Source organism: Malassezia sympodialis, genomic scaffold, assembly GCF_000349305.1.
Source record: "Malassezia sympodialis ATCC 42132 genomic scaffold, msy_sf_11, whole genome shotgun sequence".
NCBI lineage: Eukaryota > Fungi > Basidiomycota > Malasseziomycetes > Malasseziales > Malasseziaceae > Malassezia > Malassezia sympodialis.
The window spans coordinates 116,746-131,760 of NW_017387809.1; the positions used below are offsets into that span (position 1 = coordinate 116,746).

At 63.0% G+C, this 15,015-nt stretch overlaps 10 protein-coding genes and 1 pseudogene across 11 annotated transcripts; 7 read left to right on the top strand and 4 right to left on the bottom strand.

Moving 5' to 3' along the window:
* Positions 1-100: 100 nt before the first annotated feature.
* MSY001_2365 (uncharacterized protein) lies at positions 101-573 on the top strand (the record flags this gene model as incomplete). Its single annotated transcript, XM_018884212.1, has 2 exons — positions 101-346; positions 403-573. The coding sequence occupies 2 exons, from the start codon at positions 101-103 to the stop codon at positions 571-573; spliced, it is 417 nt and encodes a 138-aa protein (XP_018740895.1).
* Positions 574-806: 233 nt separating this feature from the next.
* Positions 807-2,117, top strand: MSY001_2366 (uncharacterized protein; the record flags this gene model as incomplete). Its single annotated transcript, XM_018884213.1, is given in 2 exon segments — positions 807-1,144; positions 1,157-2,117. 2 exon segments carry the CDS (start codon positions 807-809, stop codon positions 2,115-2,117), a joined length of 1,299 nt encoding a protein of 432 aa, XP_018740896.1.
* A 144-nt stretch (positions 2,118-2,261) lies between these two features.
* Positions 2,262-3,701, top strand: MSY001_2367 (annotated as a pseudogene). Its single transcript is given in 2 exon segments — positions 2,262-3,128; positions 3,138-3,701. Coding segments are annotated over 2 exon segments (1,431 nt in total).
* Positions 3,702-3,703: 2 nt separating this feature from the next.
* On the bottom strand, positions 3,704-4,732 carry MSY001_2368 (uncharacterized protein; the record flags this gene model as incomplete). Its single annotated transcript, XM_018884214.1, has 1 exon — positions 3,704-4,732. The coding sequence occupies one exon, from the start codon at positions 4,730-4,732 to the stop codon at positions 3,704-3,706; it is 1,029 nt and encodes a 342-aa protein (XP_018740897.1).
* Positions 4,733-4,828: 96 nt separating this feature from the next.
* On the top strand, positions 4,829-5,320 carry MSY001_2369 (uncharacterized protein; the record flags this gene model as incomplete). The annotated part of the gene is made up of 2 exons (XM_018884215.1): positions 4,829-4,849; positions 4,874-5,320. The coding sequence occupies 2 exons, from the start codon at positions 4,829-4,831 to the stop codon at positions 5,318-5,320; spliced, it is 468 nt and encodes a 155-aa protein (XP_018740898.1).
* Positions 5,321-6,197: 877 nt separating this feature from the next.
* MSY001_2370 (uncharacterized protein) lies at positions 6,198-9,324 on the top strand (the record flags this gene model as incomplete). Its single annotated transcript, XM_018884216.1, has 4 exons — positions 6,198-6,902; positions 6,964-7,311; positions 7,361-8,804; positions 8,864-9,324. The coding sequence occupies 4 exons, from the start codon at positions 6,198-6,200 to the stop codon at positions 9,322-9,324; spliced, it is 2,958 nt and encodes a 985-aa protein (XP_018740899.1).
* A 105-nt stretch (positions 9,325-9,429) lies between these two features.
* Positions 9,430-10,029, top strand: MSY001_2371 (uncharacterized protein; the record flags this gene model as incomplete). The annotated part of the gene is made up of 5 exons (XM_018884217.1): positions 9,430-9,442; positions 9,468-9,529; positions 9,554-9,759; positions 9,783-9,905; positions 9,930-10,029. 5 exons carry the CDS (start codon positions 9,430-9,432, stop codon positions 10,027-10,029), a joined length of 504 nt encoding a protein of 167 aa, XP_018740900.1.
* Positions 10,030-10,186: 157 nt separating this feature from the next.
* Positions 10,187-10,867, bottom strand: MSY001_2372 (uncharacterized protein; the record flags this gene model as incomplete). The annotated part of the gene is made up of 1 exon (XM_018884218.1): positions 10,187-10,867. The coding sequence occupies one exon, from the start codon at positions 10,865-10,867 to the stop codon at positions 10,187-10,189; it is 681 nt and encodes a 226-aa protein (XP_018740901.1).
* Positions 10,868-11,088: 221 nt separating this feature from the next.
* MSY001_2373 (uncharacterized protein) lies at positions 11,089-13,002 on the bottom strand (the record flags this gene model as incomplete). Its single annotated transcript, XM_018884222.1, has 2 exons — positions 11,089-12,934; positions 12,968-13,002. The coding sequence occupies 2 exons, from the start codon at positions 13,000-13,002 to the stop codon at positions 11,089-11,091; spliced, it is 1,881 nt and encodes a 626-aa protein (XP_018740902.1).
* Positions 13,003-13,166: 164 nt separating this feature from the next.
* MSY001_2374 (uncharacterized protein) lies at positions 13,167-13,619 on the top strand (the record flags this gene model as incomplete). The annotated part of the gene is made up of 2 exons (XM_018884223.1): positions 13,167-13,251; positions 13,330-13,619. The coding sequence occupies 2 exons, from the start codon at positions 13,167-13,169 to the stop codon at positions 13,617-13,619; spliced, it is 375 nt and encodes a 124-aa protein (XP_018740903.1).
* A 666-nt stretch (positions 13,620-14,285) lies between these two features.
* On the bottom strand, positions 14,286-14,839 carry MSY001_2375 (uncharacterized protein; the record flags this gene model as incomplete). The annotated part of the gene is made up of 2 exons (XM_018884224.1): positions 14,286-14,319; positions 14,424-14,839. The coding sequence occupies 2 exons, from the start codon at positions 14,837-14,839 to the stop codon at positions 14,286-14,288; spliced, it is 450 nt and encodes a 149-aa protein (XP_018740904.1).
* Between the last annotated feature and the right edge of the window lie 176 nt (positions 14,840-15,015).

Below are 15,015 nucleotides of genomic sequence, written 5' to 3' on the forward strand. Positions count from 1 at the left end.
TCCATAGATCATAGGCCGCGAGGTGCATGGGACCACCGGCCAACGCACTTGGCCCATGGGGAAAATAGGCCCAATTCGTGGAGGCGGCCCGCCCGTTCCCATGTCCACGACCGTTGACATAGCGCCGGAGCTCCTCGCCGAGCTTCGCACGTTTCGCCTAGCGAAGCGGTCGTCCAAAGGCGCAGCGCTCGTCGCCAAGATCAACAAGGCGCAGCTGCGCATCGAGAAGGAAGACGTCTTCGACCCGATCACACCGGAGGACCTCGAAGAGGAACTGCCCGAGCACTCGCCGCGCTTTGTTGTGCTGAGCATGGAGCTGCGCCACGAAGATGGCCGCATCTCCTATGTACGTGCTGTTCGACACTCACACCACAGCCCCTAGTACTGATCCAGTACGTGTAGCGCACTGACACCAGCTGGGCCCCCGTCTCCTCGAGCATGGAGCTTTCTACGCTCTATGCATCGGCCGTATCTACGTTCAGCGTGCACGCGGACGTCGGCAAGGTCATTGACGTGCGTGAGGGCGGACTCACGACGGCCATGCTCGCCGAGCGTCTGGGCGTGCGCCGCTGATCTATAGAGCGCACCGCACTGGCCTGCGGTGCGCGCGCCTCGCCTTCTTCGGCGCGCGAGCGCACCCGCGTCAAGGGGCACAGGCGCCATGTGTATGGCATCCAAGTCGGCAGGCTGCGACGTAGACGGCCCGTCGACTGCCCTGGCACGTGTCGACGGACCGCTGGCCAGGGCGCTCGGGCCCCCTGCCACCTACTACGAAGATGCTAGCCCCCAAGACCATTCGCCCTGCCATGCTGCGTGCTACGCGCGGCACCCGCGTGCTGGCGCGCCTGCCGGCAGTGGCCCGTCCCATGCAGCGCATGGCGGCGTCCGCGTACTCGACGCAGCGGACGACGGGCTTTGACCCGTCGGTCAAGACGGCCATGGACAAGCAGACACCACCGGAGCCCGGCTCGGACTTCCGCGTGGTGATTGTCGGTGCCGGTAACATCAACTTTGGGTCGGACGAGGGCCCCTGGAACCATTCGTTCCGCCTCGAGCACAAGCTGGGTCCGCGTCTCAAGGTGGTGGCCCTGATCGACCCGAGCGCGGAGCGCGCGCGGGACGTGCTCAAGACCAAGTGCCAGTCGTTCGTGCTGAGCGCCTACAAGGACACGATCGTGTACCCCGACTTTAAGAGCTACCTGGAGTCGGTCACGGAAGAGAACCGCCCGCATGCGATCTGGGTCGGCTCGCCGCCCGCGTTCCGCGGCAGCACCGAGCCGGGCCGCAACTTGGAGCAGCTGCTGACCGACGGCCTCCCGGGCGTGCCGCTGTTTATCGAGAAGCCTGTGGCCACGGGCGACGTGGACCAGGCGTTTGCTGTGGCGGACATGCTAAAAAAGAGCGGCAACCTGGTGAGCGTGGGGTACATGCTGCGCTATCTCAAGGTGGTGCAGAAGATGAAGCAGATCATCGCCGAGAACCACCTGCGTGTGATGGCGATCAATGCGCGCTACATTATGGCGTACGAGCACACGGCCAAGCTCGACTGGTGGGACAAGTCGAAGAACCCCGGCCCGATCGTCGAGCAGGCGACGCACTTCTGTGACCTGGCGCGCTACTTTGGTGGCGAGGCCGACCTGAGCTCGGTGGTCGCGCACTCGCTCGAGCACTACGAGCCGGCCGGCCGGCTGAGCAAGATCCCGGTCGACGAGTCGCTCATCGCGCCCGAGAACCGCATCCCCCGCGTCACTTGCGCGACGTGGAAGTTCGACACGGGCGCCGTCGGCTCGCTGACGCACGCCGTTGCTCTACAGGGCACCGACTACTCGACGGAGCTGGACGTGTACGCGGACGGCTACTCGCTGCGCCTCGTCGACCCGTACAACAACCCGATGCTCTACATCCGCCGCCCCGGCGACGACCACGAGGAGGTCGTGCGCTACAACGACGACGACCCCTTCTTCTCGGAGGTGTCGAATCTGATCGACTGCATCGAGAAGGGCGAGGGCACCTCGCCGATCCTCAGCTCGTACGAGGACGCGGTCAAGACGTACGCGCTGACCTGGGCGATCCGCCGCGCGAGCGAGCGCAGCGCCCGCTCGCCGCCCCCGTCGTAGACCAGTCACGTGATCACACCGTAGACCCCGTGCCGCGCCGCTCGAGGCGTCCGTACGATGGAGCAGCGTGCGCAGCGTGCGCGGCATGCGCTGCTGAGCAAGGACGCTATGGCGCCCAGCACGTCCGCCGCCCCATGGAGCGGCATGGCATGGGCCCCCCGCGGCGCGTCGCCGCCGCCGCCGCCGCCGTTCGACGCGAGCGCCACGCGCAATGGAGGCGTGTCCACTGCGCCCGCGTCGGCCGCGAGAGCCGGTGAGGCGCCGGCGCCGGGGGCCGCGGACGCGCAGCGGGCGCCCAAGCGTGCCGCAGAGAGCGACGAGCCCCTGTCGAAGCGGCTGCGTGAGGGCCTGGACAGCCACGATGCGGCGCTAGGTGCCCGGTCGCTCGAGTCGATCCGGGAGCTGCACCCCGAGTTCCACGAGGCGTCTCAGGCGCCCATCGTGCTCGACGCGGCGCTGCCGCTCATGCTCAATGCGGCGTCCTCGAGTGTGGCACTGCGCGAGCCTGCGCGCGCAAACTCGCGCGCGCGGCGTACGAAGCCTGACCAGGAAAAGGCCCGCGCGCTGTTTGTGGCGGCGCATGCGGGCCAGACCTACGAGCAAATGGTGCTGGAGCACGCGTACTCGAGCGACCGCCTGTTCTGGCTCAAGGAGGCGTATGGCCTCACGTGGCGCACGGGGCGCTGGAGCGACGACGAGGAGGCGCGCGCGACCGAGGCTTTGCGGCAGTTCTGTGACCACTACAAGCTGACGCAGGCAGGCCTCGACGAGCTGATCTGGCACCGCAAGCCGGAGCAGAAGCACATGCACGAGGAGCTGTGGAAGCACATCTCGCTCTCCGTCGGCACACGCCCGAACTATGCGGTGCGCATGCACATCAAGAGCATGCGCAAGGACGTGGTGCGGGGCGGCCACTGGACGCCCGCGGACGTGGAAGCGCTCGCGGCGGCCGTGAGCGAGCTGGGGCACCAGTGGGAAAAGATCGGCGCGCGCCTTGGGCGCTCGGGCAATGTATGCAAGCACTACTGGCGCGAGCAGGTGCAGAGCCGCGCCGGCCCCGCGCCGCAGGGCGCGTTCCGGGCCGAGGAAGAGGCGGCGCTGCGGCAGGCCGTGCTTGCGTGCTGCGAGGAGGTCGGGTGTGCGCCGGACGGCCCGAATCTGCCGTGGACGCTTATCCACGAGCGCCTGGGCCCGTCGCCGCGGCGCATCAGTGTGCTGAGCCGCAAGTGGCGCGGCATGCTGAGCGCTGAGCGGCGCATGTCGGAGGAGCAGAACACGCGGTGGTACGCGCCGCACGACGACCACATCCTGCTGCAGCGGATCCGCGCGCAGTGCCGGCACAGTGCAGCGGACATTGACTTTGACAAGCTTGCGACGCCCGAGTGGCAGTGGCCTATGTACGTGATCAAGAAGCACTGGGTCGTCATGCTGCGGAAGCGCGCGCCGAACTTCCAGGGCACGCTGGACGAACTGCTGGACTATCTGAGCGCGCGCGTGCCATCGCCCGAGGAGTACAAGATGCTTGCTTCGGGCCGGCGCAGCGCCGGCGCAGCGCGCGGCGCGATCGAGGCGTACCGTTCATAGCGCTAATAGCCGGCAGCGCCAGGCGCCCGGTCGCCCTCGCGGCGCAGATGCAAGTACAGCTCCTTGAGCCGGGTCAGGTCGGTCGAGCCCGGGCCGCCCTTGGCGATCGTTTTCGACTGGCTGTTCTGCAGGTCCAGCAGCTTGGTGATGCGCGTCCACGTCGTGCCCTCCGCCAGCTCCTGCTGCATCTGCTCGCGGAAGCGCACCTCCGCCTCCTTGTTCTTCTTGATGTTCTTCTCTTTCTGCGCGTTGTACTCGGCGTAGAACTGATCGATGTCCTGCTCGGCCTGCGAGACGGCCTCGGCGCGCTGCCGCTCGGCGCGCGCCTCGCGCTGCGCAATGGCCTCCGCCTGCTCGGCCTGCCACGCGCGCAGCGGCGCCGTGTCCTCCTCGAGGTCGCCGTACGAGAAGGGCGTCGGCGCGGGCGCCTGCGCTGACACGGGCTCGGCCGGCGCAGCTGGCGCCACACCCCACGCCGCCTCGTCCACCGGCCCGCCGCGCTCGTCGGGCACGCCGAGCGACTCGGCCGGCTCCCTCGGCGCCGGCGCTTCGCCGTCGAGCGGGGGGAACGACGTCTGGAAGCGCTCCTCCTCACTGGCCGGCGCCTTGCTGTCGAGCGGGGGGAACGACGCCTGGAAGCGCTCCTCCTCGCTCGCCGGCGCCTTGCTATCGAGCGCGGGGAACGACGCCTGGAAGCGCTCCTCCTCGCTCGCCGGCGCCTCATCGCGCAGCGCAGGGAACGACGCCTCGAAGCGCGCCGTGTCGTCCTGCGCGCCAGGTGCCGCCTGCGGCACGTCCGGCGTACCCAGGTTCGTCGAGACGGCGTCCTCAAACGGAGCTTCGTCGTCCAGGGCGGGGAACGCCTGCGACCGCTGCGCTACATCGTCGCTGACGCGGCCCGGCACCGCCGAGCCGAACAGCGCCTGGTCATCGCCTAGCAGGTCGCCTGCCGCCAGTCGCTCGCGCTGCAGGAACTCAGACGTCGGATCCGCCCCACGGTTGCTCTCAAACTGGCCAAACTCAAATGACATCGCGAGGTCGACGAGCGGCGCGGCCGGGGCGGCCCTCGGCGCCTGCCCGGCCGAGGCGTCTCGTGGCCCTCCACTCTCGTCTTCGTTTTCCTCGTCATGTCGCAGCGCGTAGGCTCGGTACGTGGGCGCAGACTGACGCAGACTTCGCTCGCCTTTGCCCGTGTGTGGCACCAAGTGGACGCGCGCGAACGTGTCCTGGGCCGCCTAGCGCGCTCGATTGCCGTGACGCTGATGGGCAAGCACAAGCCCATCTACGACCCGGCCGTCGACGCAGGCGACTATGTCGTGGTGACGAACGCCTCGCACATTGCTGTGACGGGCCGCAAGGCCGAGCAGAAGCTGTATCGCCACCACACCATGTACCCCGGTGGCCTGAAGGAGATCCCCTTCAAAGCCATGCTCCAGTCGAAGCCGGAGGAGATTCTGCGCCGCGCCGTGTCGGGCATGCTCCCGAAGAACAAGCTTCGCGAGCGCCGACTGGAGCGCCTGAAAATCTTCCCAGACGAGTCGCACCCGTACGGGGCCAAGTACGTTGCCTACCTAACACCAGCATTGCCAAGCGCTACGACGGCCCCTCGGCGTAACTAGCTTTCATACCCCTCGTCGAAATATGCGTCTTCGTCAGCCTGTGCGCGGAATGGATGCGGGTCGTCGTACCGCTCGTCGTAGTCGCATGCATACAGCGCCTCATCGACGCGCAGCGTGCCCGCCACGAACTGCGCGATGATGGCCTGCTGAAACGCCGCCACGAGGTGCGCTGGCGTGGACGCTATGGGCACTGCCGCGCCATCCACCGCAGCCAGGTAGCTCCGATGAAGCTGCGCAGCGGGGCCCGTCGGCGCGAGAAGACCTAGGTCGCCGTCCTCAGGAGGCGGCGCCTTTGGCGCCGCCTCCTCTGCCTCTGCCTCGTCTTCCTGCTCCCCCTCTTCCTCCGCCACAAGCTCCTTCCATAGGCCCGGGTACCGCTCACGCTGCACAGCCGCGCTCAGCTCGTACGGCGCCTCGCGCTCCGCGAACTGCCTTCGCCGCTCGCGCACCTGCGGGACGCGGCCGCGCTCCGCGGGCGATAGCTGCTCGCCAACGATGCGGAGGAGGTGCGGCGGCATGCGGTCCACACACTGCGCCCACAGCGTGGCGGCGCGGCGGTCCGGCCCCAGTCCTACGGCCTCACACCACGCTGCCACGGCGCTCGCGCCGCGCGCCCCGTCGTCCATCGTGGGTGGGAGCGCATCACGTGCGGTAGCCGCCGCGACTCGCGCTCCGCCTCTGACGCGTCGCGGATGAGCTCGCAGGGCGCACGCCGGCGGCGCACGCCGAGCGACGAGCGCGCGGCATGCAGTCGGAGTGACCAGGAGTGCGTCGTGCTTGCTGACCCAGATTCCGACCGGGCTCGATCGTGCGTGTGGCGTGCGAGCACTTTGTCACGTACGATGCCGTCGAGTTCTTTCCGGGGCCCTACCTGAATATGATCATTGGTCCAAACGGAACAGGGAAGAGCACAGTGGTGTGTGCGATCGCCCTCGGTCTCGGCTGGAAGCCGTCGGTGCTGGGCCGCGCCAAGGACGTGGCATCCTACGTGAAGCTGGGGCACAGCCAGGGCTGGGTCGAGATTGAGCTGCAGGGCTTCCCCGCGCAGGCCAACGTCGTCGTTCGCCGCGTCCTCTTCCGCGAGTCCAACTCGAGTGACTGGCTCCTGGACGGCGCCCCTGCGACTGCGCGGCAGGTGAACGATGCGGTCTCGGCCTTTCACATTGAGGTGGGCAATCTGTGCGCCTTTCTACCGCAGGACCGTGTCGCCGACTTTGCCGCCATGACGCCCAGCCGCCTCTTGCAGGATACACAGCAGGCAGCCGGCCATCCGGCGCTCTCCGAGTGGCACACGCGGCTGATGGGCCTCGGGCATACACTCGCGGCTCTGCAGACTCGCCTCGAGCAGGAGCAGGGCGAGCACGACCACCTCGAGGAGCGCAATGCCGTCCTGGAGCGCGACGTGCGGCGCTACGAGGAGCGCGTCGCGCTCGAGAAGCAGGTGAGCGCGCTGCAGATCCGCGTGGCCTTTGCCGAGTTCCGCGAGGCCAAGGCCCAGTACGACGCCGCGCGCAACGAGCGCGAGGCCGCCAAGCGCGCGCTCGAGCAGATCCTGCGCGAGCGCCCCNCCCCTGCAGGAGCGGTGCGAGCGCGCGGAGCAGCAGTGCGCCAAGGCCGACCTCCGGCGCACGGCGTATGCCAAGGACGCGGAGCAGGCCCTGGTCGGCCTCAGGCGCGCCGAGTCGTCGCGCGAGCAGCTGGACGCGCACCTGGCATCGCTGAGCGAGCAGGAGAAGCGGCTCGACACCGCCGAGCAGGACCGCCAGCGCACGATCGAGGAGCTGCGCCGCGCCATTGCCGAGCTCGAGCAGCGCATGGCCGGTGGGCCGCCCGCGCCGCCCGAGCCGGCGCTCGAGCAGCGGCTGCGCACTGTCAAGAGCGAGCAGCGCGTACTCTCCGAGGACGTGCGCGACATGGACACACAGCTCTCGGAGCAGCGCGCCAAGAAGCAGCGCACACAGGCGCGCCTGCACGAGACGCAGCAAGCGTACGTCCCGCTACTTACTCAGGATGGAGCGGCTGAGCACCGTGCGCTACCAGCGCCTGCAAGTTCTTGCGCGCGCTGACCGCGACGCGTATGAGGCGATCCAGTGGCTCCAGAAGAATCGGGGCGTGTTTGAAAAGTGCGTGTACGATCCCGTGCTGGTCATGGTGGATATGACGCGCCCAGAAGCTGCGCGCGCCATCGAGACATGCCTGAGCTGGCCCGTGCAGCGCACGTTTGTGTGCCAGACGCGCGCTGACTACGACCTGTTCACGCACGAGCTCATCGACAAGCGCCAGTGGCGCCTGAACGTGGTCGAAATGGAGGGCGCGCAGCCGCTCGAGTCGTACACGCCGCCGCTCCCCGAGGCAGAGCTGCGGGCCCTGGGGTTTGACGCCTATGCGCTGCAGTGCATCGATGCGCCGACCGACGTGCTGCGGTACCTGTGCAGCGCAGCGCACCTTCATGCGATTCCGATCGCCTTCGAAGGCCGTGTGAACCCCGAGCACATGGAGCGCCAGCGCCAGATCCGGCGCTACATCTCCGGCGACACGATTTTCACAACGACCTTCTCGAACTACGGCCAGCGGCGCCCGCAGACCATGTCACGCGTGCTCAAGCCTCTGCGGAACTTGGCGCACGTCGGAGACATGGCCGAGCGAGAGCGCGCGACGGCGTCCCTGCGCGCGCTGCAGGCCGAGAGCGACGAGCTGCATGCCTCGATCACGCAGCTCGAGCAGGAGCGCGACACGCAAACGGCCAAGCTCGACGCGCTCTCCGAGCAGCGCGCGTCCCTTGCGTCCGCGCTCCAGGCAGCCCAGGCGGCCCAGCGGGACTGGGAGCGCCTGCAGGTCCGGTGCCATACGCAGCGCGAGCAACTCGCGCACGAGGAGCGGCGGCCGTCCGTCTCGGTGCAGCGCCAGCAGCTGAGCGAGTCGCGGCGCAAAGTCGCGGTGGAGCTGGCCAAGTCGGTCGAGCGCTCCGTGCGCTTCCTGCACCAGCTGGCCGAGGCGCATGCACACAGCGACAAGGCGTGCCTGGACGCCCTGCCCCTAGGCTCCGAGCTCGAGGCCGGCCGCGCCGCGCTGCGCCAGCTACAGACGCAGGTGGAAGAGGGCGAGCGGGCGCTGCGCGAGGTGCTCGCTCGCTTCACGGAGGTCAAGCAGCAGACCATGGCATGCCGCGACCGCGCGCATGCGCGGCTAGACGAGGCCGCTAGTGATATCCGGGAGAGTGTCGAGGGGGTGCTTGACGACGACAGCGAGTCGCTCGCGCAGCTCGCTTCGCAGCTCGAGCGAGCGCAGGCGCAGCTGGAGGTGCCGTGGGGCGTGGGCACCCATGTCGTCGCGTCGTTCCAAGCGCGCCAGGAGAAGATTGCGCAGCTGAAACGCACGATCGAGGCTGGGCGCCGCGAGCAGCGGGAGCTCGAGGCGCAGATCAGCGAGCTCGAGGCACAGTGGCTGCCCGAGCTCGAGGCGCTCCTACGCCGCGTGAACGAGCGTTTCTCGGCGGCCTTTGCACGTACGTATCGGCTACTGACGCAGGCCTCGGGTGTGCAGGCGAAATCCGACTCTCGCGCGATGCGGACTACGAAAAGTGGGGCATTGAGATCCTCGTCAAGTTCCGCGACACGGAGCGGCTCCAGCCCCTGACCGGGCAGCGCCAGTCGGGCGGCGAGCGCTCGCTATCGACCGTGTTGTACCTGCTCAGTCTGACGGGGCTCTCGCACTCGCCCTTCTCGCTCGTCGACGAGATCAACCAGGGCATGGACCCGCGCGCTGAGCGCGCTGTCCACGACCAGATGGTCGAAATGACGTGCCGCCCGGAGGCGGGGCAATATTTCCTCATCACCCCCAAGCTGCTGCCTGGCCTCCGGTACCACGAGCTGATGAAGGTGCTCATTATCAACAACGGAGACTGGCTACCCGAGCGCCTATCCTGTACGTGGCAAGCACTCACCACAGTGGCCGAGCTGGTCCGGCACAAGCGCGCGCGCCTCGCGCAGGCCCCGAGGGTCTGACCGTGTCGAACCTGATTATATAATCCATAGCGTCGCGCTGGTGGTCCCAGGCGCCTGGTGTTTCTCCGCTACGCCGGCGGATTGCGCGCTTGACGGCTCCTGACCATGCCCGGCGAAGGTATGTTGGGGCTACTGATGCCCAGGATGGCTGTTCCTCTTCTCTATTCTGCTGACGGCAATTCTGCTGTTTGTCATGGTGTTCTATGTGCGTACTGGGCGCTAATCCCAGGTGATCATGTACTCGGATCTCGAGTCTGACTACATCAACCCGATTGATCTGTGCACGAAACTGAACCAGGTAGGCACGCGCGTGCTGACGCAGTTCACGCTCCCGGAGATGGCGGCCCATGCCTTCCTCACAGTGCTGTTTTTGTTCCATGGCCAGTGGGTGGCCCTGATGATCAACCTGCCCCTGCTCGCATACAATGTTAACAAGTGCGTGCGCATGCTAACGTCAGGGTGATAAACAAGACGTACCTGCTCGATGCGACGGAAATTTTCCGGACGCTCATGAGCCATAAGAAGGAGAGTTTCATCAAGCTGGGATTCTACCTGCTGACCTTCTTCTTCTACCTCTACCGGTACGTGCCTCCTACTTACCGCAGAATGATCATGGCACTTGTGGCCGGTACGCACCGCAGCGCGTCTGACATGCAGAAGAGTAATCTGGTTCCAGGAGCGGATCCCGTACATGGGCTGCCATAGTCAAAGGTGGTGTCATAGTCTCTATGTAAGGTACAACTGCGGGATTAGACGGATCACGGATCGGATCTCTGCCGAGAGAGGTGCGCTTCTGCTCCTCTTGCTGAGCCGCTCGCGATGTATAGGTATAGCCTGCCAGGGACCCTTGCACAATGCAAAGCTACTCCTCTTCCGCATCATCACTGAGGTGGTCATCATCATCGTCGGCGACGTCATTATCGACAGCCGCTCCATCCATCACCGAGAGCTCGCCGTCAACAGCGGGGTCGTAAGAATAGCGCCTCTTCGAGGCTCTTCGTCGGCGATGACGCGGGTTCTCCTCCTGGGCCTGCCTGTAGCGGCTCAGGTACACCTTGAGGACCTGCTCATAGTTGTCAAAGCCGAGCACCCGCAGCGAGTACAAAATATCATCACCATTGATAGTCTTGCGCTTTTCGCTTCCGCACCGGTCGCTTGCTTCGGACGTGACGAAGCTAATCAATTCGCTCACACACTCTTGCATGCACTCCTTGGCGTTTTTGGCGATCTTTCCATTCTCCGGCAAGGCTCGCTTCATGATCCGCGAGATGTTCGCAATCGGCAGATCGGCGCCGGCCAAGTGCGGCGGTAGCGGCGGCAGAGAGGTGGGCCAGTTTCGCGACGCCTCCGACCCCTCGGTCTTGGACGTGTCAGGGCTCGCGTTGTCGCTCGCGCTGGCCCCCGCCACGGGGCCATAGCCAGGGCCCATGGCCTGCGCCTCGGACTCAAGCGTGCCGCCAGCGGGCATGGTTATATTTTTGGCCTCTGCAGAGTCCACGACGCTAGTCGGCAGCGTTTCTACGCCGTTGTCTGCACTTGTCATACTAAGAGGCTTCACCGATGCGCTTTAAGCGTGTGTTGCACTGGGCGAGGACCACTTCCTAGCCAATGGAGGAAGTCAGCACTTTGTCTCCCGAGACGGACAGCCACACATTCGCTGCCTTTGCAGCCACCGCATGAGGCCACGTGCCCACACACGTAATAAGCTGTCGTTTACATACGAAGGCTACGGTAGCCGCAACGACGGCGGAAGCGCTATGGCCTTTAGTTGGACTTGGCCGTCAGCTTGGCGCGCTCAATCGCATCGGCACTGTTCTTCATAAGGATCTTTTTGTAGTCTTGAATACTGATGTCCTGCTTGGTCAGGTTGACAATCTTGCGGTCCTTGACCTCCCAGAGTTCCTGCGCCACCTGCGAAATGAGGCGGAAGTCGTGCGACACAATGACGACACCGCCCTCAAACTCTTTGATCGCATTCGCCAACGCATCAATCGAGCCCATATCCAAGTGGTTAGTAGGCTCATCAAGCAGCAAAATATGAGGGTTCTCCATGGCAAGCTGCGAGAACACGACACGGTTGCGGAGACCGTCGGAGAGTGTGCGAATGGCGGAGGTCTGGTGCGAGCCCGAGAGACCGAAGCGGCCAAGCTGACCACGCCAGAACTGCACGTCCTTGTCGGGGAACTTCTCCTTGTACTTGCTCTCCATATACTCCAGCGGGCTCTTGTCGTACGGCAGCTGGTCCGCCGAGTGCTGCGAGTACTTGCCCAGCTTCAGACCCGAGTGGCGCTGCACACTACCCGTCACCGGCTGGAGATGGCCCGTAATGAGGTTGAGCAGCGTCGACTTGCCGGTACCGTTCTGGCCCACAATCGCCACACGGCTGTCCATGTCGATACCGAAGCTGAGGTCCTTGTACAAGAAGTCCTCCTCCTTACCACTGTAGCTGAAACCGACATCGTTGAAGGCAATGATCGGAGGCGGAAGCTTACGCACATCCTCAAAGTTGAAGCGCAGCTGCTTGGGCACCACGACGGGCTCCACCAGACCAGCCGCCTCCATCTTGTCAATGATCTTCTGCTTCGACTTGGCCTGCTTCACCAGGTTGGCGTAGGTACCCGCACTCGCAATGAACTTCTTGATATGAGCAATCTCCTCCTGTTGCTTGTGGTATGCCTTCATCTGGTTCACCTCGTTCTCCGTCTTGGTTCGGACATATGTCGAGTAGTTACCACCGTAGGTGATGAACTTCTTTTGAATCGTCAGGTCCAGAATGTTGGTGCACACATTGTCCATAAAGTCGGCACTGTGCGACGTCAGCACCAGAATATGGTTGTAGGTAGACAGATAGGCCTCCAGCCACACGACGGCCTCGAGATCCAAGTGGTTGGTCGGCTCATCCATCAGCAGCAGGTGCGGCTTAATGAACAGCGCACGAGCCAGCGACACTCGCATACGCCAACCACCCGACAGGTCACGCGTCGGCTTGCCCATCATCGTCTGCGAAAAGCCGAGACCGTGCAGGATAGCACCCGCCTTGGCCTCAAACGTGCTGGGATCCAGGTCCTCGAGCTCCTCCATCTTTAGCTCCAGACCCACCTCATCGACCTCATCGGCCACTGACATGTCCTCAATCTCCTTTTCCAGGCGAGCCACCTTCTCACGCGCAGACTTGATGATATAATCCAGCGCATTCTCGTCCGAGGGTTCTGCTTCACCACGGACCAGGTAGATGTCAATGTGCTCGGGGATTTCCACGTCGCGGTTGGCCAGAGCCTCCAGGAACGTAGTCTTACCAGAACCATTCTCACCAAGAAGACCGTAACGCTGACCATAGTTTAGTGCAATGGTCGCGTTTTCAATCAACAGACGGCCATGGAAAGACATAGAGAAACTGTCAATGTGCACGTCACGGCTCTGCTTGTCACTAATAATGACACCAGAGGCGTTGCGCTCCGTAGCAATAGCCAGCTTCTTCATATCCGTGATGGGACCCTCGCTTACGCTCGTAGCGTCGGTCGATGCCGTCTTCGAGGTCGCATCCGTGGTCACGGAGTCCTTCGACGAGCCAGTCTTTTCGGCCTTGGCGGCGGCCTTGGCGGCTTTCTCACTGAAAAGTTAGCTGTATTTATTGAAAACATACGCTTGGCGCTTAGCCTTCGATGCGGAAACAACCATTTTATTTTTCACGCACTTGGGCGGCCGTGAACGTCCGGTGCTGAAGTACTTTGTCCGCCTCCCCTGGAACACGGCACCTTTTCTTTTTTGTGCATCTGACTAAGTGTATGACAAATCATGTGATAACCTTCTCGCTTGGACAACTCCTTCTCTGACGTACCAGCATGTTTCGTGCGACTCAGGTGGCCTTCTCGAAGGCCAGCCGTCTGCCTCTGAACTCTAAGAAGGCCAATAAAGATTTCTACAAGGGTGAGTCGCCCTGTTAGTTCATTAACACTGTAGGTACTGGTGCCAAGAATGTTCTGCTTCGCAAACGTATCGCATTAGCGGATCGCCAAGGGCAGCAGCTTTTCGACCAATACGGTCGTCCGCGCACATGGAATCTTCGGACACACCGCCTCGACGAGTCTCGGATGGTCTCCTTTGTCGTCCCTCCGGGCCTTGCGGACACTAAACTCAAGCCCTATGTCTACCTCGGCTCCGAGTCCGACGGCGGAACAGAGCGACCCTTGCCAGGACAACCTGGCGCCCCCAAAATGCCAGCCGGCGGCATGAATGCCACATACTACTCGCGCCTCGTTGACCGGATGCTGCTTTCCAAGGGTAACCGCGGTTAGATTACTCGCATTCGCTGTATACCACTATCCTACCGCCGAACCAATCTAGTAGTTAGTCTCTCTATACGTACGTTGCATCCAGCTGTTGGATCTGCGGCAATGCCAGCTGGATCTTTCGGCGATAACCTGGCCCTTCAGTCTTTTGTGCTGGGTTCCCTTCCAAGTACACGGTCTCCAATTCAGGCATATTCTGGGGGCCCAGCTGTGCGTCCAGATGGTTGATATCATTGATGTGATTGTCATTGGCCTGCTGTGAGCGTGTCAAACGTACCCAAAATTGAGAAAGCTTCTTCAAATGTCCTACATTCTCGATCACTGTCACTTGATTCGCAGCAAAGTCGAGTGTCGTGAGGCTGAGATTATTATCCAGCCCTTCTAACTTCTGGATGCCATTGTGTGACAAGTACAATTCCTCCAACGCTTTGAGTGTGTCTAGGCCCTCCAGCTTGGTCAAGCGGTTCGACTGTATGGATAGCACGCGTAATTTTGTCAAAGACGCAATGCCCTGATTGTAAGTCGGTCATACAAACCCCGAGAGACGTGATTTTGTTCTTTCCCACCCACAACTCTTCTAAATTGGGCAGCTGCGACAAATTCTCGAGAGAGCGCAATCGGTTTCCCCCCAGTTCAAGACTTCGCAAACTCACTGAAATAGGGCCTGCGAAATCAGTGGGCCGCACGCGCGCAATTTTGTTCTGCACTAAATATAGCGTGTGACAACGGCCCAGATGCGTAATACGCGACACATGTCGGATGTTGTTGAAAGAAAGGTCCAGAACCCTGACATTAGAATCTGCCACTTACTCCAGCTCGTCATTTTTATCCAGTCCTGCGATGTGTTCAATAGCATTATCATAAAGGTCCAACTCTTTCAGGTGAGGGACACTGCCCAGGTCTTTGCCCCGCATATGATGGATTTCATTCTGGCGCAGATTTAATCGCTCCAGCGTCTTTGAGAATCTTGGCAAATTCAGACACTTGGTAGACTTAATGCGAAGATGCGTGAGATCCAGCTCTATTTCATTGTCTTCGAAGGCCGACATCAACTCCTCCATACCTTCATCGTCGTCATCGTCGTCGTCATGTGTGCCCACATCGTTGATATGCGGCTCCTCTACTTCACGTTCATTTTCAGAGTCTGTATCGTCTTGTACTGGCCCCCGAGTCAGCACAGGTGGCTCACCCACCACCTGCACCCGCTTCTCACGAGTTTCACTCATGGTCTTTGTGATGAGGCTTTTGCGCACGTGCCGCCTCTCCACCCCTTGCTGCCTCACCATGAGTGCGGAGGGCCTGGATCCTGTGGCCCTATCCCTGGATGTTTTGCGCCGCTTGCCGCCCGCGAATGTGAAAAAGAACTTGGATACCCTCGCCAGAGTACTTCCAAATGATGCAG